Genomic DNA, 21964 nt, shown 5'->3' on the forward strand with positions numbered 1-21964 from the left:
TTTAGCTCTGTTTTTTTTCCTTTAAACATGTCAGGATGGTGTACATGCATGTGCTGTAAAAGATGATTATATGAGCTGTAAAAGATGATTTATATGCTACTTTTACAGCACATGCATACATGTGAATGTACTGATTTTGAAAGCTGAAAAATTGTAAAATATACGTAAAGAGGATTGAAATTTTCTATATAAAGAGGAATGTGTACATCATATTTTACAATGACATAGCTTTCTATAACAAGCTTCTAAAACCTTTCAATTGCACCAAATACAAGGAAGCAAGTAGAATACTTCTTTTTTGCTGGCTTTACAGGTATGGAAAAAAACTTATGTCGCACCAACTCTATGATAGTATTTTTATTGAATGTTATTTAATTATTTAAATATTTTTATTAACAACATATAATTTTGTTTTTGTTTCCATGTAATTGAAGTTATGGATGATCCACGATTTAATAACATATTTAATGAAGATTTCGATGGTAATTATGATGATGTAATGAACCGGATTGTAGATCAAATTAATTATCCTAGTTGTGGAGTTAATGGTGCTTCAGTTGATGGTGCCGGAGATGATAGTAATGGAAACGACTCCGACGACAGTAATGACGACGACGATGATGATGATGCCGACATTGACGGTGATAGTGATGATGACGATGCATTTATTATAAGGAGGCATTTTGATAGGGAAAAATTAAATTTATGCACAGCTGGAGCTATAAACGCGTATTATATTAATTATATGTATAAAGAACCATGTATGGTTTCCTATAACACAGGGATGCGTTGGTTGACGGAGGTTTTAAGAGGTCATTGGAAACGAAGTGTTAACATGTTCAGGATGGACGCAACAACTTTGTTGAGTTTGTGCACCGACTTGGAAACGCACCATGGCTTAAAACCGTCAAGAAGAATGAGCGTTATTGAAAAGGTGGCAATGTTTCTATTTACAATAGCAGTTGGGGCGTCAAATAGACAAGTGCAGGAAAGATTCCAGCATTCAGGTGAAACTGTTAGTAGATGTTTTAAAGAAGTGCTTAAATCATTACGTTTGTTTGCTGTAGAAATCATAAAACCAGTAGATCCACAATTTACGAGCACACCAAGAGAAATTGCTATGAATCCAAGATTTATGCCACATTTCAAGGTAAGATTAATTTTTTTATATATATAATTAAGTAGTTTAATTAAGTTGTTCGGAGGAGTATGAAATATATTATAAATGTTTATATGAGTACTATAAATTTTTTTGTGGCATGTAGAATTGTGTTGGTGCAATTGATGGAACACATGTTCGTGCATGCGTACCAGCTGCAAATCAAATTCCATTTATTGGAAGAAAAGGTGTACCAACACAAAATGTAATGGCCGCTTGTAGTTTCGACATGCAATTCATGTTCGTGTGGGCAGGATGGGAAGGCAGTGCACACGATACTCGTATTTTTCTGGAGGCTATTGACAATAGCACTATCAACTTTCCAAAACCTCCAGAAGGTTGTGATTTTGACTAAATTGAAGATTGGGTAATTGAAGGAATATAATTATTTTTTTTAGTTTTGTTTAAAATTACAATGTTATTTTTTTCAGGAAAATACTATTTGGTTGATGCTGGATATCCAAACGAGTATGGATATTTGGGTCCCTACAAAGGCGAGAGGTATCACTTCCAAGAATTTAGACGTCGTGGACAACCAAGTGGTCGGAAAGAAGTGTTTAATCGTGCACACTCGTCACTACGTAACGTGATCGAACGTTCTTTTGGGGTATGGAAACAGAGGTGGAGAATTTTGCAAAACATGCCTGCTTATCCATACAAAACACAAGTTGAAATTGTAGTTGCATCAATGGCACTACATAATTATATTAGAAGGAGATCGCAAGATGATGCAGTTTTTTCTGAGTATGATCGCAACCCCAATTTGATTCCAGATGACTTTTTGCCTGATACTGTTCAGGCTTCGGCCGTTCAAGGCTCACAGAGGCCTTCACGTATGGATTTTGTACGCGATGGAATTGCCAATAGTTTGATGGAACAATAAAAGAGTACATTAATGTATGACAATTTTTCATTTTGTTATGTAATCATAATTACAAAACACCTATGTTTTGGAATTATATATATGTGTCTATACATGTCATTTTAATTAATTCTAATCAAATATTTAATTCCAATCAAATATAAAACACAAACCATATTAACAAAATACAAGAAATTTTTTTTTGAACCACGGTTTTTACCAAACACAAAACTGCTTTTTTTCAACCACAATTGTTGAACCACAGTTTTGTAACCAAACACCTAAAACTGCTTTTTTTAAAACCACAACTTCAACCACAGTTTTTACCAAACACCAATTTTTTTAAAAATCAACCTCACAAAAAGTACTTTTTATGAAACTGCTTTTTACAAACCGCAACCACAAAAGCTACCACAATACCAAACACACTCTAAATCAGAGAAATGTCGATTTCATAGTTTTGAAAAACCAATAGTTTATAGTCATTTGAATTTGTGAATACCTTGTTCTATCTTTAGCAAATCAAATCACCTAAATTTACTACAAAAGAAAAGCATTCATGAGACATTAATTTAATATTTTCAAAATCATAGAGTAATGAATAATTACAAACCATGAAAGCCAACAAATGTGATCTTCGAGGAATGAGATTTGTATCCAATAAATAGATCAAAATGGCAACTACACGGTAACAAACCCTTCTACGCACAATTTATTATATTTAAATACACAATTTTCTAATATAAAAACTATAATGTTATAGTTATTGTTTTTATGTTTTAAAAATATTTTTTTTATTTTAAAATATTTTTTTTATGTTTTTAAATTTTTATATTATGTTAATGTTAAAAATTTATTTTAAAAAATAAAAAAATATTATTTTAATATATTTATTTTAAAAAATAATTATTATTATAATATCAAACGAACTTTAAATCTAAAAATTATATGTTTAACCAGGATTTATATTTTAATTATTTTAGTTTTTTAAAATTTTTTTAATGCCAAATCAATATAATCTGAATAAAATTTAATTAGAATAATATCAAAATTAATTCAACTTAAAACGTATATTAGATTTTGAATTATAAATTTTTTTGATCAACTCGTCAGACTTGGTTAGGAAAATTAGAAATGAAAAAATAAAAACATATTTGGCGCGAAAACAAATCTAAAAAGATCCGAGCCTTACTTTTCAAAATGGGATTCTCCCTCTTAACTTGCCAACATAAAATCAGTAAATCCCTTGGGATCCCCTCTCTCTTTCTCTCCATCCAAAATCCAAATGTAACGCTGCTGCTGCTGCAAACACAATCAGCCATTCATAAAAGGCAACAACACAACAGCACTGACACCCGTAACGCTTTCTCTCTCCATCTGACTCTAGGGTTTCAAGTTTTTCATAAAAAATTATAGCACCTCTCTTTTTCGAAAATGACAACTATGCCCCCACCTTCTTCTACCACTGTCTCTCCTTCTCGCACCACTTGCGCCTCTCTCCTTCACGAATTGCAGGTGCTTCATTATTTACTTCGCTTCTTTTTTAATTTCTGTTTTTTACTTTAATGTATTTATTGTAATTAGTGTTTGGCAGTGTGGAATTCAAGTAATTGAACTTTAATTGAGTGAAAAGTGGAAGGGATTAAACCCTAATTCTTTTGTGAAAGAGAAGAGTTAGTTGTACATTTTGATCGTTATAATTCAATTTTTTTTAGATTGATTGGTTCATTTGTGATTGATGCTGTTAATTATCCAGATAATATGGGATGAAATTGGGGAGAACGATGGCCAGAGGGACAAGATGCTTCTACAGCTTGAGCAAGAATGCCTTGATATTTACCGTAGGAAGGTTAAAAACACTAGGAAGTATAAAGCTGATTTGCATCAATTGTTGGCTGATGCCAAAGCTGAAATCGCAAACCTCGTTTCTGCACTCGAGGAAAATGCCTCCTTGTTTTCACCGGTTTGTGCTTTCTAGCATCGAAGTTATTGTTGCTTGAGGAAATAAATGGTTCTTTTATTGAGTAATTGGGCTAAAAGGAGCAAAACAAAAGAAAACATGTGGTAAAGATGGTTATGAAATATCTGCGAACATACAGTTATTTTTTTTTTCAGATTTTAATTAAATAATAAAAATGAATGGGTTCAACTTGCTGTTCTATGCTTTTGTTTTGTTCAATTGTTATGCATATAGGGTTTTATTTGAGGACTCATTTCTTTGTATTTTGTTTTGATTGGGTTATTTTATTTTTATTTTCTGTTTTGAGAAGGGAAAGGGCCCACTAAAGCAGCAAATATCTGCTGTAAACCCTGTTTTGGATGAATTGAGGTTGAAGAAGCAAGAAAGAATGAAGGATTTTTATGAGACAGAGACGCAGATAGCTCGAATTTGTGCAGAAATAGCTGGCAGTGACCGGTCTTTTGATTCTGCTGACCCAGAAATTGATGAGCGTGATCTGACAGTGAAGAGATTGGGGGAACTAAAGTCACACCTTAAGGAACTTCAAAATGAAAAGGTTTGTTGGATAATTCTGCAATATGTTGTAATATAGATTTCATCTCACTCGTGTTTCATACTTTATCTTGCTTATTTTCAGAGTTTGCGGTTACAAAAGGTCAACAGCAGCATTAAAACAGTCCACGATCTATCTGTGGTGATGTCAATCGATTTCTTTAAGACTGTCAATGATGTTCATCCTAGCCTGAGTGATCCGTCAAAGGCTCAATCAAAGAGCATTAGCAATGACACACTTGCTAGATTAACAAGCACAATACATTCACTGAAGCAAGAGAAGCAACAAAGGCTAGAAAAGGTGAGATAACAGTGAACTTTTAATTCTACTTGTGGTCTTCAATTGCAAACCTGCTGAAGAAATTCTTTTTGTTGCTATTATTATTATTATTTTCTGCGGAACACTGTTTGTTGCTCATTTGTTTTGTATTAGCTTGAAGTTGTGCAAGTTTTGTTAATTATGCTGATTTTTATCAACATGTCAAAACTGCTTAATAAGGCTTGCATTAAGTTGTTAGGTGTGATTTAATAACCTACACAGATTTAGTGCCTTCAAGTGTGTTTGCTGCTGGATATGAATATGTTGTTACAGTTGGCCTTGTTGGAAGTTTGACTAAATGCTCCCCCTTTTTTCATGGGCTTTGTCTTATTTTAGCTTCAAGGTCTTGGACACAAACTGATAGAGCTATGGGACCTCATGGACACGCCTGTTGACGAGAGAAGATTGGACCATGTCACTACCTTAATCTCTGCCTCAGTGGATAATGTATCCAGACTAGGGTGCCTCGCTGTTGATGTTATTGAGCAGGTTGCTTTCTTTTTCTCCTTTACTGCCTAGCTCAGGATTTCTATATTTCATCAAGCTTGGTCTTTTTATTTTTGAAAATAATATTAATTCTTCATTTTCATTGTTAGACCGAAGTTGAAGTTGAGAGATTAAATGCTCTCAAAGCCAGCAAGATGAAGGAGTTGGTGTTTAAGCGGCAGAATGAGCTGGAGGAAATCTATAGAGGAGTTCATATGGATGTAGATAGTGATGCAGCGAGGCAGATTCTCATCAGCCTCATAGAATCTGGTTTCAACCAAAACTTATTTTTTTTAATTTTTTTTTTACTAATATGCTGAATCACTTAAGGGACTGGATTTACATGTCAACCATCTGAGTCAGAGCTTTGATTGCTCTGGTTATTTTGATAGGGTTCAGCAAAACTTGTTTGCCATTTCATTTTTCTGCCCATGTGGCAGGGGACAGTTTTAAGGTCTTTTTTACTATAAAAAAGGCATTCTTTTTTCCTCTTGCAAATGGCATGCCCTTCATACCTTATCCCTGTTTTTTTCATCATTTAGATATGCATATTTTAATGCACTGCTTGTTGTTTGCGTGTCTGATTCCGTGCCTGTCCAAGAATATTATTCAGGATTATTTTTTCAGAGTACTGGTTCTTAATTTTTAATGATTTTTTTTTCTTTTTTACATTTTGCAGATTGGGTTTTAAGTTATTTCTTGATTTTGTTTTGTACATGTTATCTATTTGATTCTTTTTATTTGACTTCAAGACTACAAAAATCAACAAAGTGGCTTTGATTATTCAAGTTTACTCTGTATGCTTGATTTGTTGATCTTCTTCTAATTCAAACTGTGTTACAGGTAATGCTGAAATGTCTGAGCTGCTTGCGAGCATGGATGATCAAATCACAAAAGCCAAAGAGCAAGCTCTTAGTCGGAAGGATATATTGGACAAAGTAGAGAAATGGAAATTTGCATCTGAGGAAGAGCAGTGGCTTGATGAATATGAAAAGGTAATTTCTATCAAGTTAAATTATAATTGACGGATTGGGGATATGAGGTTATTTCTTTTGTTGTCATTCTACTGCCCAGCACAGTCGCAAACATCCATACACTACATTGGGTCATATGCTAGGTTTCGTTTGTATTTATGGTCCTCCAACTGGGAACCACTACATATCTGTGGATAATTTCTCCATTTTTTTTAAAAACATGCACAAGTGTTATTGTGTGCATTGCTGCCTCTTCCCCAGTCGAACTTCTTTATTTTGTTTCTTTAGTAATGTAATTATTTTGCACAGAATTTTATGATCTGCTATTTTGAAATTGGACTTTTACCCTCCGCATATTCTGTTTACTGTAATTGTTGAATACTTGAAACTCATAAGACTTGACATGATGCACTTCATTTTAAAACCCAATAACTCCCACAGGAAAACATCCATAAGCTATAAAGTTGATATGGTTTCTCTATGTCAAGTAGCGGGAATCAAATCAGTTACAACTGAAATGATCAGCTTTCAACAATCATTTCATGCTTATATCTCTTTGCTTTTAAATGGGATATCATGTTTGTAACTTTGGATATGAGCTCTATGCATATTCTCTCCAAGCACAAAAATCACTCTGCTCAGAGCAGGAGCTCTTGGTTTGCCATCTACTCTTTGACAGCAAGTTACTGACATTTTGACACCTCCCTAATAATAATAATTCTCAACTGCATCTTGAATTACTTCAGTTCCCATAGCTCATGCGAGGTTTTCATTTATCACGTTACTTCAGTACACATTATTACAGTCAACTCCTTATATTATATCTAGCATCAAAAAGTGGCTCATTGTTTGTTTCCTATTCTCCTTTTAGTTTCATGAAATATACTTTTAGGGGGGTCGAATAATACAAGCAAACTGATTCTCTTTATGAAAGGTATTGTAGGCCTATGCTTGTGATAACTTGCAGGTTGCAATAGTGCTTATTTCAGTGGGAGAAAATGAAAAGACCAGTTGTTTTTCATTTCTTTTCTTCCTATTATCAGGATGCAAACAGGGGCGTTGGACTTCAGTGAAATATATTTAAACCAAATTTGAACTTTCATGAGTATTTCCAAAAGTAATCTTTTGTCCCCCCACACCCGAACCTGGTTTTCAATTGTATTATTGCACCAAGTCAATGTTCCACCAGTTGAAATCATTGAATCTTATTCTCTTTTAGAGTAAAACTTCTTTTGAAATGGTTGACGCTGCTGAGTGTTTACAATTTTTCTTATATTGCTAGGATGATAATCGGTATAGTGCGGGAAGAGGAGCACACAGAAATCTGAAACGTGCTGAGAAAGCACGGGCTCTGGTCAGCAAAATACCATGTGAGTTTATTTAATACAATGGAGCTTATGTGAAAAAAAAATGACACATGTAGAAGTTCATAGAAATGATACAGATAATTTTTTACTGCTGCATTTTTTATGCTTGTAAATGAAATGGAGCCTGGACTTTAGGGAGAACTATAATGTTTGGTACAAGAAAGCTAGTAACAAGTAACAAGGTATTGAGCATGTAGATGCCAACAGCAGTAAATGTCTAAATTATTATCCAAGCTCCAAAGCATGTTCTGTAGCCAACTTTCACCCCCCTTTAGGAACTTGCTTTCTCTATAATCTATGTCTTTATATTGAAAAGAATAGAGGTGAGGTGTTTCTACTTGTGCAAATTGTCTGGCAAATGGCAATTGTTATAAATACAAAATTTGAGAATTGTGTGCACCGTGCAGAATTGGTCATCATATGAAATTGAGTGGGGGAAAGGTAAACAGACTTTCTGATTACCATTTGCCACACAAAGTTGTACATGCTCAAAATCAAAGACAGAACAGATATCTGATACATTAACCATGTGTTAATGCTCACAAGTTCAGTTATTAATATCGTGTTATCAATGATAATTGACAAGCTTGAGCATACAAAACAAAACAAAATGTTGAAATTTTATTCTTGCTTTGATAAAAATGCTAAATCATACGAATTGCTGTTATCATTTTTTAATACCCAGGTTTTTAGAATGCAGAGTTAAATCATAGGAATTGCTATTATTATTATTTGTTTTTGCTGCATAATACTTCATTGTGACAAATAGATTGTCATTTTTGAGAATTGAGCTGGAACTTACAAACCTGAATATCTTTGTTGTCTAGCAATGGTTGAAAGTTTGACTTCTAAAGTCAAGGCCTGGGAATTGGAGAGAAAAGTCCCTTTCTTATATTACAAGGTGACTCAAGACTTCTCTTTGCTGTCTAATTTAACAATAAATTGCTTGAGCAATTTTCCATCCTTAAGTCGTTTCTGTAATGCAGGCTCCCCTCTTACATACCTTGGAGGAATATACCGTGTTAAGACGGGAGAGGGAAGAGGAGAAGCGTCGATCTCGGGTATGTTTTATATTTTCTACTCCTTGTCTATGCCCAAATTTTCCATTCTTGCTTCACCCATGATTTTGAGCTCCACTAGTAAATTAATTTAGCTTGGGCTATGGAGGGTTTCAATCCAAATCTACCGAAGCAGTGAAATGAAAAATATGGACCAGGATGTTCAATTACTTTTATAATTATTGGTATCTGAGATGCTTGAAAATCTTAAATGCACGAACATACATGGAAAAATCAGGTGCTCCATCTTTACTCATCCTTCACTGTTCTTATAATGTCGTGCTTGCAAAAGCGTAAATAATCTGTTGCTTTGTCCATCCAACAAGCGCAAATAATGGTTGTGCTGGATGAACATTTTTGTTGCCCCCAGTCTCTGAAGTTCATTATGCTTGAACTGCTTAATTAGTCAGCCATGCTGTCGATTTAACCGAAGGCCTTTCACCTACAAAGAAAAAAATAGCTAAAAGTCATGAACATTTTTTTTCACCGTGGTTTATTTTTCAGGAGCAGAAACGTCTGCAAGAACAATTTGCTGCAGAACAAGAGGCACTTTATGGTTCAAGGTCAGCGATTAAGAAGCCCTTGGGTCTGAGCACCAGTGCCAACACAATGGCTGGAACACCGACTGCACGACGCGGGGTCACTCCTTTTGGCCATCATGCAAGCTCAGCTGGAAAGCAACGTAGAGAGAGCAGGGCTCATAATGTAACGCCGATAAACTATGTCGCCCTTCCGAAGGATGATTCTGTTTCCCGGGGCTGCTAGTCTGTACACATGCTTATGACCTACTGTAAATGATACCGTACAGTTAGGATGCTGGTTACAATTCTCATTTCCCCTAGTAATTATCTCTTGTTAATGAGAAGAAAGGTGTCAACTTGTCTGTATAATCACAGAAGCGTACTCGGATTAGCCTGAATTAAGAGTATAATTTTTTTTTTTGCACAGTTCTGAGATTCAGTTAATTATAAGAGTCATGCATTTCTGACTTCTGACTTCTGAGATCTAGAGTTTGAGTTTCTTGTTTTTTAAAAACAAATAATTTGTCTTACAATGAACTCAAGTTGCAATTAAAGCAATAAATAATATTTCTTGTTCTAGCTCTGAAATGTATGAGAACAGATTTCGGATTTCAATCAGAGGGGTTACTTCGTGTAGCTACAAGTTTGCTAGACATTTCAATTAAGATTATAGTTGTTTTCTCGGTGTTGATTTAGTTAGGTTTGAATTAGACTTTTTATCAGGTGAATATTTTATTTGATTTAACTAGAAATTCAACTTGAATCAAATTCCAGGTATTGAGTTTTTTAAATCAACCTACTGGGTTGGTCATGTTTAATAACCCTTATTATGATTAAGAGAAGTGTCGTTGCCTAGCTATATAAATTAAACCACTTCTCGATTATTTCTAGAAAGAGCATTGAATTCAGTTCTTAGAATGGCCAGAGAATGAAGAAGCTATGCGGGGTGCATGCTAAAGCCACTGTTTATTTTTGCTAAGCACTTTTAAGAAAATTAAGAATTTTTATTTTTTAATTTTTTCTTATAAATCAAAACTACATCATTTTTGTTTTTTTAAAAAATAACCAACATGTTGCAATTGAGTTTTTATCCGGATCTTGCCAAGTCAACCAAGTCATCTGATAGTCTTGGTTTTTGATTGAGTTACCCAGATCTTTACCTTTCTTTATTTTTTTTTTAAAACCGACTCGGTTCCAGCTCCAGGCCAGCCGAGTCAACATATCACGCCGGATCAAGTTTTAAAACTATAGTTTTTAGATCGTTTTAATGTGTTGATATAAAAAAATTATTATTTTAATATATTTTTAAATAAAATAAATTTTAAAAAACAACCACGATTACCAGTAAAAAATAATGTTATCCAACATCGAAAATTCATGGTCAGAATGATTTGGAGAAAGAGGGAAAGAAAGAAAAGTAGGGTGGTGTTAAGTGTTTCAAATCAAATAGAAAGTGAGAGATCATCAACAAGTCCTTTCCACCACAAGTTTTTGAGTTCGATTCTCTTGCGTTCTTATGTTGTCAAAAGAGACAAGAAATTAACAAGATGTGGATAGAAATTGAGTTAGTGTGCTTGATCAGATCCATGATCACCATAAGCAACCAATGGAAACCAGCACTTTATCACATGTTGCTTCTCTTTGTGAACTACTGAGGCAATATTGTAATGTGTATGGAACCTTGTCTGGCTTTGTTTTTGTCAAAGATTAATGAATAAAGCATGATATTGGCAATGGAATGTCTGTGAATCTTAGGCCGAGAATCCTCGCAGAATTGACAGCATAAGAAGGTATAAGTTCCCTCATACGTGACCTCATCTGCTAGCTAGATGGATATGGCAGTAGAATTTGCAGCACTATCAAGTTTGGGTTCCTTTCAGATTAGGTTTATTCTCTCCATTATGTACAAGATACGGCTGCTAAATTCGATGGATCGAGATTCCCTTTTAATCAGATCTTATTATTTTATAGCTAAGAGATCTCCTAATAATTATACATAGTTATCAGTAGGCAAAAATATTATAGTGTAAAACGCAGTAAGAAACAAAGTCTTAGATGCCAGCCATCTCCAAGAAACATTTCTTTTAATTAAAAATCATCTCGAAGTGTTTTGTGCAAGCAAGCAAGCAGGATTAATCGTAGATCACGTTCACTAATCTCATATATATAATCATTTTTAAGGATTGATTTGACAATTAAGAAACTCCATATATTCGTTCTTCTTGTCTATTATAGTATAGAACTTAACCACGGAAACTAGATTTAGTGTATATATGTCAATGCTTTTTGTAAAAATATTTTTTAATTAAAAATACATTAAGATTATGTTTTTTAGATTTTTTTTAAAAAAGTTTTAGCATCAATACACTAAAATTATCAAAAATATTTTTTTAAAAAATAATTTAACATTCTTTTGGGATAAAAAAATAATTTGAAAAACATGTTAAACTAAAAAAAACAAGCGCAAAATTGGAATATATAAAACTAGAAAAAAAAAAGAATATTATTATTTTAATTGGAATATCCAATTGAAATTGTATTTTAGCGTGTGATCTACAACGTCGAGGCAACCTTAATTAATAACATTTCTTAAACGTATAGTAGTTAATTATTGGCAAAGAAGATTATATATATATATATATATATATATATATATATATATATATATATATCTTCATGGATTAGGACATGATGAAAACAAATGTATACATCTGGAATCAGGACATGTAGAATTATGTGGAGAATCGTTGTCAAATGATGTTGGACATTCGACTCAAGTGATTTGTGGTGTGGATAACATTGTTTCAAGTGGGTTTATATGCTGTTTACATTATCCGCATTGAGCTGTACTTCTGGTTATTTCATATTCAGTCGATGGGTTATCTATCTGATGAAAACGACAACCACTCTATATTTGATGTGTCATGGTGTTACCTTCGTGGCCATAAATCATCGGATTCTCTCTTTTATTTTTCGTATCCGAAAAATTATATTGTAGCAGAAGCAATGTTATTAAGTTCGGTCGAGCTTTTGAATTTTAGTCTACTTATTTTTAGCTCAAGTTGGGTATAAAAAAAGTCAATTTAGAATTAATTTAATAGATCAACTCATAACCCAATTAAAACTTGATTGATTTTATAAAATATTATCATAATAATATCATTTTGAATTATTTTTTTATAAACTATAGTTATCCACTTGATCAATAACCCGAGCATCATACCGAGTTGACTCTAGGATTGAATTTAATAACTATAGATAGAAAAGAGGAAGGAATTGAATTTCATCATATCAATGAATCATCTCAATCCAATAGCTTAAGTTGTTGGGTAAAGTCCTAATATATTATTTATATTATTCTTTAACACACCCCCTCAAGTAAAAACCCTTTGGGCTTGAAACTTGCACAGATTTACACTACCTTATGCTTGATTTTTATCAAATAAATGAGGATGGTGAGATTCAAACCCGTGATCGTTTGGTTATTAAGACTCTGATACTATGTCAAAGAACCATCTCAACTCAATAGCTTAAACTGCTGGGTAAGATTCTAAAATATAATTTATATTAATTTTTAGCACATCACACTTGGTTTCATTGTTTCCCTTGAATAAAGTTCGAAAATACTCCATTAGAGAATGAAAAATGGTGACCCATTTCTACGGCTAGCTAGAATAATATCACAAGTTGACATGTTTTACAATATGCAGCCAAGAATCAATGATACAATATTCATTTTATGACATTACATAAATGGAATATTGAAAATGACAAGTGCAGAAAGGAATACACTGAATTTTCCTTTCTTTTTTGATATTCTTTTTCGGGTATAATTAGTAAGCATATAAGAGCATGGAATGTCTTTTGGGTAAGGCTAAAACATGTTTTCATGTACCGACAAGAGGATGGATTTTCTAACATATCTTCGCCGGGAGTTCTTTTGGTTATGTTTGCTCTCCAGCTTCTTCTCTAAATAGGATTTTATCTATTGAACCATAGGGAATGGCAAAATGGAATTTTTAAAAGACAAGTACTATTATTTTCGTAAAAATATTCAGAAAAATATAATACTATTATCAAATAGTCAATATATATGTTTGAGGCTAAAATAATATAAATTTTATAATTTTACAAAATTAAGACTTGATTAATAGAAAAAAATTGTAAAGTTGGAGGAATTATTCTCAGCAACTAAATCAAAGGAAACCACGCCAAAAGACCAAAAATTTAAACTCACTACAAATTGCAAACGGGACAAATTATATAGTTTTTTTTTTGAATGACAAATCCATCTTATTGGTACTGTGTTTTCAATATAGATATTAAACCTGAAGTCCGGATTATGAGTTAAGCGGGTATATCTGAATTAACTCGAATTAATTTTTTTAAAAAAAAATTAAAACAAAACCATTTAAAATAAAATAAAAGGCATATATATATATATTAAAAATCAATGAACTTTAACTATCAATCGAATCGCAAGTCAGTCAAAGTTTTTGATGAAGATTAACTCTGTTTTTTATTTGATGTGAAACCTTACCCGGACAAATTTCACAACAGTAATTTTCGCTTAAAGAAGAAAGCAATACATGTAATGGTTCTTAGAGCATGCGAAATACAAACATGGGCACGATATCTATACCATCATGCGATAAAAATCTTATCTTTCAAGTTAGCACAAAGTTTCTTACTTGGGAAAAGCTTGTTGCACGATGAGAACATTCTCTATAAAAGTATAATTTATAATTAGGGTCTTAGACTTTTTAGATTAAGGTTTTATATTTTTTATACTCATTTATATATCATGGAAGATTTTTTCCTAAAAAATATTATTCATTGATGCCTTGCTAGCTAGCTTCATGGTATGCATGTATTCTCTCTAGAAATCAAAATTGACTTAAAGTAGTCCATGCCCAAGAATATTTATAGGCCATTGTCAAGCTAGCTCGCAGCATGGTGAGAATATATGGCTAACTGAAATGAAAGCTAGGCTCGTGAGATTCAAAGAAGGTTTTCATGGAGTTCCTTTTCTTGGAAAACGTCAAATCAGTCCCCAAACTATTTAACGAATCTCAAGTGGAGCTTCTAATAACCTTTTGTTATTCAATTGATTTTTTAATTAATAAAATAATTCTCAATTATATCCTTCTATCCAAAATCTTTACAGTTTTTGAAGAAGAAAAATCAATCATAAGGGGAGGGAAATCAAGATCAAATGATAGATCAAACGAGAATATGGAATTCGTGAAATTCGTGATAGTGATCTACTTGTCAGCAACCACACCCTTATAATCTAATGCTAGGAAATTAGAGAAAAGAGAATAAAAATATTAAAGCAAATATTGATAGATCAAACTAGATCTTTCTACTTTTTAATGGTGTCCAAATTGTCTCTCACTATGTCATCAAGACATGGTAAGCTAGAGATCCTATGCTTTTTTGTCACACATGTGGAATCAGATGCAAGAACATGGCTGCAATATTTAAGATTCTCAGAGCATCTAGCACATCAACAGGACTATGCGTTTCATATTTTAATTAATAAATTAAAAAAAGCTATAATTTATAGTTTTATTTTAATCAAGATTAATTTAAAAACAAATTTCAGTGAGATTAATATGCAAATTTGATTAATAAAATATTTTAAAACTATAATTTAAAACAAAACAATGACAGCAACACACACGGCATGCATAGTAGAAACAAAGGAGCTATTACGTGTGCAAATAAGTTAATTACTTCAAAGAGTTTGGGAGTAAAAAATTTATTTCTTTTATGATCTCAGATTCGAGTCATGTGGTTACTAATATGATGGTCACTGGAGATTTATATGGTTGTTAACTTCAGGACCGGTGGGATTAGTCGAGGTACGCGCAAGCTAGTTTGGACAAACACATTAATAATAAAATAAAAAAGTTAACCACTACAGTAGTGGAATCTGCATCAGATGCCAGCAACTCTGTTCTATGCCACGTGTAAATCATGAGTACCAAATAAATAGAAAGTTCTGATCATCAGAGGCACACAGTGACCCAAAATTTTGTGAAAAGAGACTTTAGGGTCCTCTCATTAATTTCCACGATCATATTGATCAGTACTTGTCCTTAGAACACTGATTTACATACCATATCATATAACAAAGTAAAGAGAAAAAAAAAGAAGAACAAAAACATCAAAACCCCACATATATATAAATTTAAAAAAGATCTTAGCAAAATGGGGGATTGAAAAGGGCAAAAAATAATGCCATCTCCCGGCCGTTTATCCATTCTGGCCTCTTTGCTAGGCTCTTGGCTCTTGGCTCTCTTTGTGTGGAAGGTCTGGCAGGGCCATGGGCATGCTCATGGCCATCGCAGAGAAATTGTTGTTGGCTTCTGCTTTCTGCAACTGAACTTCATTAGCTTCGATATCTTCAATCACTACTATAGAATTGCCATTTCCTTGAATACCCTTTACTGGTTCTGGTATCTCCTCCGGGTCGACCTCCATTTTCTCCTTGTGCTTTCCCCACAGGACTGAGTATAGGCCCATAACTATCAAGGCTGAACCAACAATACTGCACCCATGCCAACGTAATTAAGCTAATTAGTTGTGAGTAGATTAAATAATATTAATTAAGGGGAATCCACTTAAATAATCTATTTACAAGACTTGATGATAATCATGCAGTAGTAATTGATGCTAATTTGATATTAATAAATAAATAAATAAATAAAAAACTGTACTGTTGTGCTTCATGAGAGATTCTATTGAGACTAGTAAAAAGTGATCACAATAGGTATTCTTACATGTTTAAGAATCTCGAGAAAGAAAGATAAAAATAATGGAGTACAAATGAGATATATTTACTTGTACTGAAAGTATATTTGTTTCTATTTCTTATGTATTTTTTTTTTTATCTCAAGACGCTAACGAAATATGATATAAAAAATAAAGGGTATATGCATGCATGCAAGAGTGATATTAATAATAATAAAAATAAAAATAAGTGAAAGAAGAAGAGGAAAATTACCCTCCAAGGTATATCTTTTCTGCCAATATGAATGAACCCATGATGGCTACAACGATCATCATCAAAGGGCTAAAAGCAGTAGCAAAAACTGGACCTTTTTTCTTTATCACCAATCCTTGGACATAGTATGAGATGCTTGATGTCACTATCCCCTAAACATTGGAAAAGAAGGAAAAAACAGGGCAGAGGAAACAAAACTTAGTCATTTTCCTAGACATAATTCAAAGAAAAAAAGTATATACAGAGAAAGAGAGAATTACAGCATAGGCAGCAGCAAGGAGGTTCATGTCCCAGCCAATTCTCCAAACAGAGCTCTTGTGCTCCATCGTAAATGTCACAGCAATAGCTTGTAGGGTGCCAATGAAGCACACAAGTGACGTGAGAGTGAGCTGGTGGTTCTTATATGTCTTCAATGCTTTGGTCTATCATGTCATACAAAAAATATATTGATTACTTTCATGAATGGAAAGGAAAAGGGGGGAAAGAAGCATAGGACCCTTGCAGATCTTCTTTTCATTTTTGCATCATCACTTACTTGCAAAACAAACAAGGAAGCCCAAGCAAGAGTAGCAATGATAAGCAGAATGGAGCCCTTGAACCAGTCTTTGTCAGTCGTCCCTGTGGTATCAGTCACATAGGATTTACGTGGATGGATATGCTTAGACCACAGCATCTCTACAATAGGACCCTTGTATAAGGTCATAAACATTGCCCCGGCAACTGTCACTAGAGTTCCCAGCAGCTTCGCTTGGCATCTCACCTTCTTTATGTCCAGTTTCTCCATCCTGCAACAAAATCCAGAATCTCTTTAATTAGAGGAAACTCTGACCTCAAATTATAACCACCAAATAAGAATCCTAATTAAAGAAGCGATATTGATGATGATTATGACTTTTGGTTTGCTAGGCTTACCGGAATATGACTGCCATGACAAATGTCATAGCAGGAAGCATGTTGCTCATTGCACAGGAGAAAGTTGGGGATGTATACTTCAGACCAGCATAGTAAAAGTTCTGGTCTATCACAGGTCTACAACATGAAAGTAAAACTTGGTTTCAGTGTCAAGGCACATAAACCATATAGTAGCTATAGTACACATTAATTTGTAACCTATATTCAACAAGAAATGTTTAGCAAAAGACTGACCCAAGAAGGGCAAGGACAAATATCTGCATGAAAACAGGAAAGGTGATCTTCGGTTGCATTTTCCTGAAATGTAACAAATGGTTTGTAAGGATCATGATAACTTGAAAGTAAATTACACTCAAGATTAAACAAAAGACATGTATGAGTCTTGATTTAAACCTCTCAAAAAACAAAGCAAATGGAGCAATGACTGCAGTGGCAAAGGCATGGCGATAAACCACAAGGACATAGTGGCTCATACCACGGTTAAGTGACACTTTTGTTATAATATTCATGCCAGCATAACCAAATTGTAAGGCGATCATGGCAAAGTAGGGCTTAGAACTCTCAAGAAACTTGCTGCAACACCCTAAGTTCTTCATTTTCTCTGGACACAGATGGGATTCCTTTTGTTTTAGTGAAAGAGAAACTTAGGAAGAGAACGAGGAAGGACAACTCAAGAAGGTTGTGTTTCTCCCTAAGGAAAAACTAGCGCTAGCCACATGTATTTATACTGTGGAGGTAACTACACATTTCATATTATTTTATTTTATTTTATTTTGGCAAGTGAATGAATCATAGTTATTAAACAACATAAGGGTCGGCTAATAGTAAATAGACTAATATATGTTAATATTAAAAAAAAATTAAAAAAAAAATTAAAACATTTTGATTTAAAACAAAAATTAACTAGTTTTTAATTTAGCTTACGTATCAAGCTAGATTTTTAACGACTTCTCTTTATTTTCTTATGAACATAAAAAATAACTTTGAGTTTTATAATAATGGTATGGACGTGAAAATAGTACATGAAAAATGACAAAAAAAAAATCATATTTATCCACTTTGTTAAAATAGTTGATGATTTTTGCTGTTTATTAATTAAATTTTCTTTTATGATATTTGCTACGAGAGAGGGAAAGGGCTAAGGTGGGGTACGCGTGGCAGCAGAGAGTAGTGAGTATCTGAGTCATCCTTCCTAAATGGTCAGTGATGTAAGGTTACAGTGACCTATAATTAGAGGGCAATTTTTTAAAAGGAATTATTAGGGGGGGAAAAGGCAGAAAAAGAAGAGAAAGTGGGGGTGGGCTACCTTGACACAAATGCAATATTAAATTTAGACCGTTGGATATAAATATAACCCTAAGTACATCATGTGAGATTCATTTTTCACGAAAAATTGATTAAGTATTAATTAATAATCATTAATAATATTCTTACTCATCAAAATGGGAATCTTATTATTCATGCATCTTATGTGATACATAATTCTTGACTTAAAAATTAAAATCGACTAAATTAATCTAGTTTTGCTTAACTTGATATGATTTTAATTTTTTCTTTAAATATACAGTAAGGTGGCTTTAATTAGCTTCAAAAGCTGAGATGGGATTATCATGAGAATGGAATATGTGTCGGTTTGCGAAGATACCAACCACTAGCGAGCTAGAACATAAAGTGATTCTCAATATTGTGGTCAGAAATATTGTAGTCCCTATATTAATTCTTAATTACAAATTAGTCCTTATTTGACAAGATTCTTATTCTTTATGTGTGTGTGTGTATTAAAGTTTGGTCTTATAATAAAAAAAAAATTTGCAATCAGATCCATGAATAATTACACAATAATACAATGATTCATTGTATAGCTTTTTTTAATGTAATGTAATGTGTCATTATAATTATAATCCTTTATTACATTATAATCTTAACAATTATAATATATTCAATGTTTAGAATTGTGTTAGTGATTGTCTTTTAAGATGTTTTTTATTTTAAAATGTATTAAAATAATATATTTTTTATTTTTTAAAAATTTATTTTTGATATCAACACATCAAAACAATTCAAAAACATAAAAAAAATAACTTGAAGAATATTTTTTTTCAAAAACTCTTTTTTACCGTAAAAACAAACACACTTAGTGAGATATCAAATCTACTGATAATGAAGAACAAGAAACCAATCATATATTTTTTGCGCAAAATTCTAAACCAATCATTGGACGCTACATGTAATTTTTTTTCAAACTTTGATTTTATAGAAGCTAAAATAACTTTTTCTTTATTTCATGAAGACTTATTTTTCATTTATTTTGTGCGCAATAATCCATCTCGCAATAGCTTAACCAATTATATATTTTTCAAAATTAATTTTTTTTCAAAACCACAACTAAATTTTTTTTTCTTAAACCGCAACTAGAAAACCTACCAGAATACCGAACTCACATTAATTCACACAGATTTTTGCTGATAAAAAAATAAATAATAATAAAAAAAAGAGTAGCAGAACATTCGCCTAAATTGTGAGCTTGAAATTAGGGAGGATCGATCCCACTTCATAGTTCTTTGAAGACACCATATATATATTCCCATGAATCTCACTTGTTATAAGAGTTGGATCGATGAGGAAGAAATGGAGAACCCATCGATTAATCAGTGGTTACAATTTCTTTCTTTCTTTCTTTCTTTCTGAATGCATATATTCTGACGGCTAAAACTTTTTTATTTTGTTGATTTCGTATCAGCAACGTTCGTCCTAATTCGAAGCAACAAAGAAAAATGGTTTTTCTTCTCACACCAAATTCCTGAATAGAATATTGCTTTCGCCAGCTTAGCCCCCCTTTACATCCCTTGTCGGCATCGCTCAATCTACCTTAAAGGAGATTTCTAGAAGATTTCACATAAAGCAGCCTGGAATTATTTTTAGGACTTTAATGGTTAAAATAAATATAATCCAAAGTTTTTGGACTTCGTATGCAGTTCCCTTTATATATATATATATATATATATGGACAAAGAATTATTGCTCTAGATATAGTATTTGTTCATTTCGACTTTAGAGTATTTTTTGGAAAAATATTAATTATAACTTAGTACTTGTAGTTTGGGAAAAATAATTAATTAGTCCTTGTACGTAGTTTTAAAAAGTATTATTTAATTTCTATATTTTTATATTCATTTATAACTTAATCATTTTCGTCCATCTCATTCTCTTTTCCATTTTATTTTAATTTTTTATTAGTAAACTACAAGGTCTAAATTATAATTAACTATGTTTTTCCTTATCTGAACCTTTTCCTCTTCTAATTCTGTTCTATATATCCAAAATAATTATAACATATATTCTTTGACAAAAAAAAGTACGTAATTACATATATGAACAAATTAATTACTATATATATTCTCCCACAACATCAAATAAAATATAAGGCTAATTGATAAAAAAAATATCTTGAATTATTTTATCAATAGAAAATTAGTTTTTAACTCTTTCTTTAATCTGATTTAGGTCCCCTATCTTTCTTCTCTCTCCTTTTCTTTTTCTTTTTTTGACGAAAGGATGACATTGTAGATGAAAAAAAGGTTAGGACCTAAATTGAATTTAAAAAAAAGGGTAGAGACTAAATTCTTATTGATTGAAAGTTCAGGACAGATTTTGACCAATTAGCCAAAATAAATAAATAATGAAAAATATAACTTAATTTATAAATAAATAAAAAAACTTGACAACACCAATATTATTATTAAGATTGATCTTTGATCCAAACAATTAGTAGATCTTTAAAAAAAATATGAAAAACATAGAGATTAATTTCCTAGAACTTCTTCAATCTGGATTGTCAATGTATAGGAATCGAATGCACAACATGCAAACGAGCTATCAATGGAAGAATATGCTGCCTTACTAGCTTCATTGATAAACAATCCTAATTAAATCGTGAATCAATGTCAATATATATTTTTCATCTAATTAAAAACAAATATTTCTCTTCTCTTTTATTTTTCAGAAGGAGAATAATTATAATGAACGGAAAAAACAAGCAATTAGGAAATAATCACATAGATGTAAATACAAGATCTTTACTTTATTTAATTTTTCATACATCACTTATAGATGATCTTAACCACTAGATATTCTTGATAATAAAATTTTGCTTTCTGTGGCATCAAAAAGCCCTAGAAAAGGTGCCCCATATGCTGACGAAAACAGCTTGGGTGCAAAAACGAGTAACTTTCCCACATCTCAACTTGGTCTCCCAAAGATTCAAGTGGAGCACCAAAATCAAAATGGGTGTCTAATCACCCCCAATCATCTCAGATGATTCCTCACCTTAGCGACCGCAGGACAGTCAAATCCCACAACAAATGGAATGGGAATCCAATTATGAGATCATCAAGGGGCGTGTGCTCATGCATGTGATACAGAGATTGATGGGGGCGTGTGCTCATGCATGTGATACAGAGATTGATGGGGGGCGTGTGCTCATCCATATATATGATATGGAGAAATTGCTTCATTTTCTCTTTTCTTTCTATACCCACATGAAAATAATATTTTTTTTACACCATCGATCTTGCATTCCTGTTCATTCTTGCTTATAGTTTTCAAGATAAAAATTATCGTCCATCGAACCGAGGTTTGGAGTATTGTATATATGTTCCTCGAGAAAGAGAGAATAGCTCAATTCCACGATATAAATGGAGACAAGCAAAACATGGCGTGTTGCTCATTTTTGTACCAAGTTGGATTATTGAATTAAAAGAAAAATTCAGGGTTGGAAACATA

General features: G+C 32.5%; 3 protein-coding genes across 3 annotated transcripts; 2 read left to right on the forward strand and 1 right to left on the reverse strand.

Annotated features, from left to right (window-relative positions):
- Positions 1-139: 139 nt before the first annotated feature.
- LOC18104659 (protein ALP1-like) lies at positions 140-2137 on the forward strand. The gene is made up of 3 exons (XM_052451690.1): positions 140-1150; positions 1266-1497; positions 1591-2137. Exons 1-3 carry the CDS (start codon positions 437-439, stop codon positions 2040-2042), a joined length of 1398 nt encoding a protein of 465 aa, XP_052307650.1. The 5' UTR covers positions 140-436; the 3' UTR covers positions 2043-2137.
- A 1100-nt stretch (positions 2138-3237) lies between these two features.
- On the forward strand, positions 3238-9846 carry LOC7460267 (65-kDa microtubule-associated protein 5). The gene is made up of 11 exons (XM_024597050.2): positions 3238-3536; positions 3778-3984; positions 4292-4537; positions 4619-4834; positions 5189-5341; positions 5449-5608; positions 6182-6333; positions 7595-7682; positions 8507-8580; positions 8666-8740; positions 9242-9846. The coding sequence occupies exons 1-11, from the start codon at positions 3456-3458 to the stop codon at positions 9500-9502; spliced, it is 1713 nt and encodes a 570-aa protein (XP_024452818.2). The 5' UTR covers positions 3238-3455; the 3' UTR covers positions 9503-9846.
- A 5450-nt stretch (positions 9847-15296) lies between these two features.
- LOC7462806 (WAT1-related protein At5g07050) lies at positions 15297-17890 on the reverse strand. The gene is made up of 7 exons (XM_002303916.4): positions 17576-17890; positions 17417-17479; positions 17183-17299; positions 16806-17055; positions 16531-16692; positions 16271-16422; positions 15297-15814 (listed from the first exon to the last, which is right to left on the reverse strand). The coding sequence occupies exons 1-7, from the start codon at positions 17776-17778 to the stop codon at positions 15541-15543; spliced, it is 1221 nt and encodes a 406-aa protein (XP_002303952.4). The 5' UTR covers positions 17779-17890; the 3' UTR covers positions 15297-15540.
- Between the last annotated feature and the right edge of the window lie 4074 nt (positions 17891-21964).

Source organism: Populus trichocarpa, chromosome 3, assembly GCF_000002775.5.
Source record: "Populus trichocarpa isolate Nisqually-1 chromosome 3, P.trichocarpa_v4.1, whole genome shotgun sequence".
NCBI lineage: Eukaryota > Viridiplantae > Streptophyta > Magnoliopsida > Malpighiales > Salicaceae > Populus > Populus trichocarpa.

What these genes read in the sequence shown, in the direction of transcription:
- LOC18104659 (XM_052451690.1), top strand. Translation starts at nt 437, where the DNA reads ATGGATGATCCACGATTTAATAACATATTTAATGAAGATTTCGATGGT. An exon ending in GATTTATGCCACATTTCAAG is followed by an intron (nt 1,151 to 1,265) that starts GTAAGATTAATT and finishes TGTGGCATGTAG; the next exon opens with AATTGTGTTGGTGCAATTGA. An exon ending in CTTTCCAAAACCTCCAGAAG is followed by an intron (nt 1,498 to 1,590) that starts GTTGTGATTTTG and finishes TATTTTTTTCAG; the next exon opens with GAAAATACTATTTGGTTGAT.
- LOC7460267 (XM_024597050.2), top strand. Translation starts at nt 3,456, where the DNA reads ATGACAACTATGCCCCCACCTTCTTCTACCACTGTCTCTCCTTCTCGC. An exon ending in GGCTTGATGAATATGAAAAG is followed by an intron (nt 6,334 to 7,594) that starts GTAATTTCTATC and finishes TTATATTGCTAG; the next exon opens with GATGATAATCGGTATAGTGC. An exon ending in TCCCTTTCTTATATTACAAG is followed by an intron (nt 8,581 to 8,665) that starts GTGACTCAAGAC and finishes TCTGTAATGCAG; the next exon opens with GCTCCCCTCTTACATACCTT.
- LOC7462806 (XM_002303916.4), bottom strand. Translation starts at nt 17,778, where the DNA reads ATGAAGAACTTAGGGTGTTGCAGCAAGTTTCTTGAGAGTTCTAAGCCC. An exon ending in TTTGCTTTGTTTTTTGAGAG is followed by an intron (nt 17,480 to 17,575) that starts GTTTAAATCAAG and finishes GTTACATTTCAG; the next exon opens with GAAAATGCAACCGAAGATCA. An exon ending in GTCATGGCAGTCATATTCCG is followed by an intron (nt 17,056 to 17,182) that starts GTAAGCCTAGCA and finishes ATTTTGTTGCAG; the next exon opens with GATGGAGAAACTGGACATAA.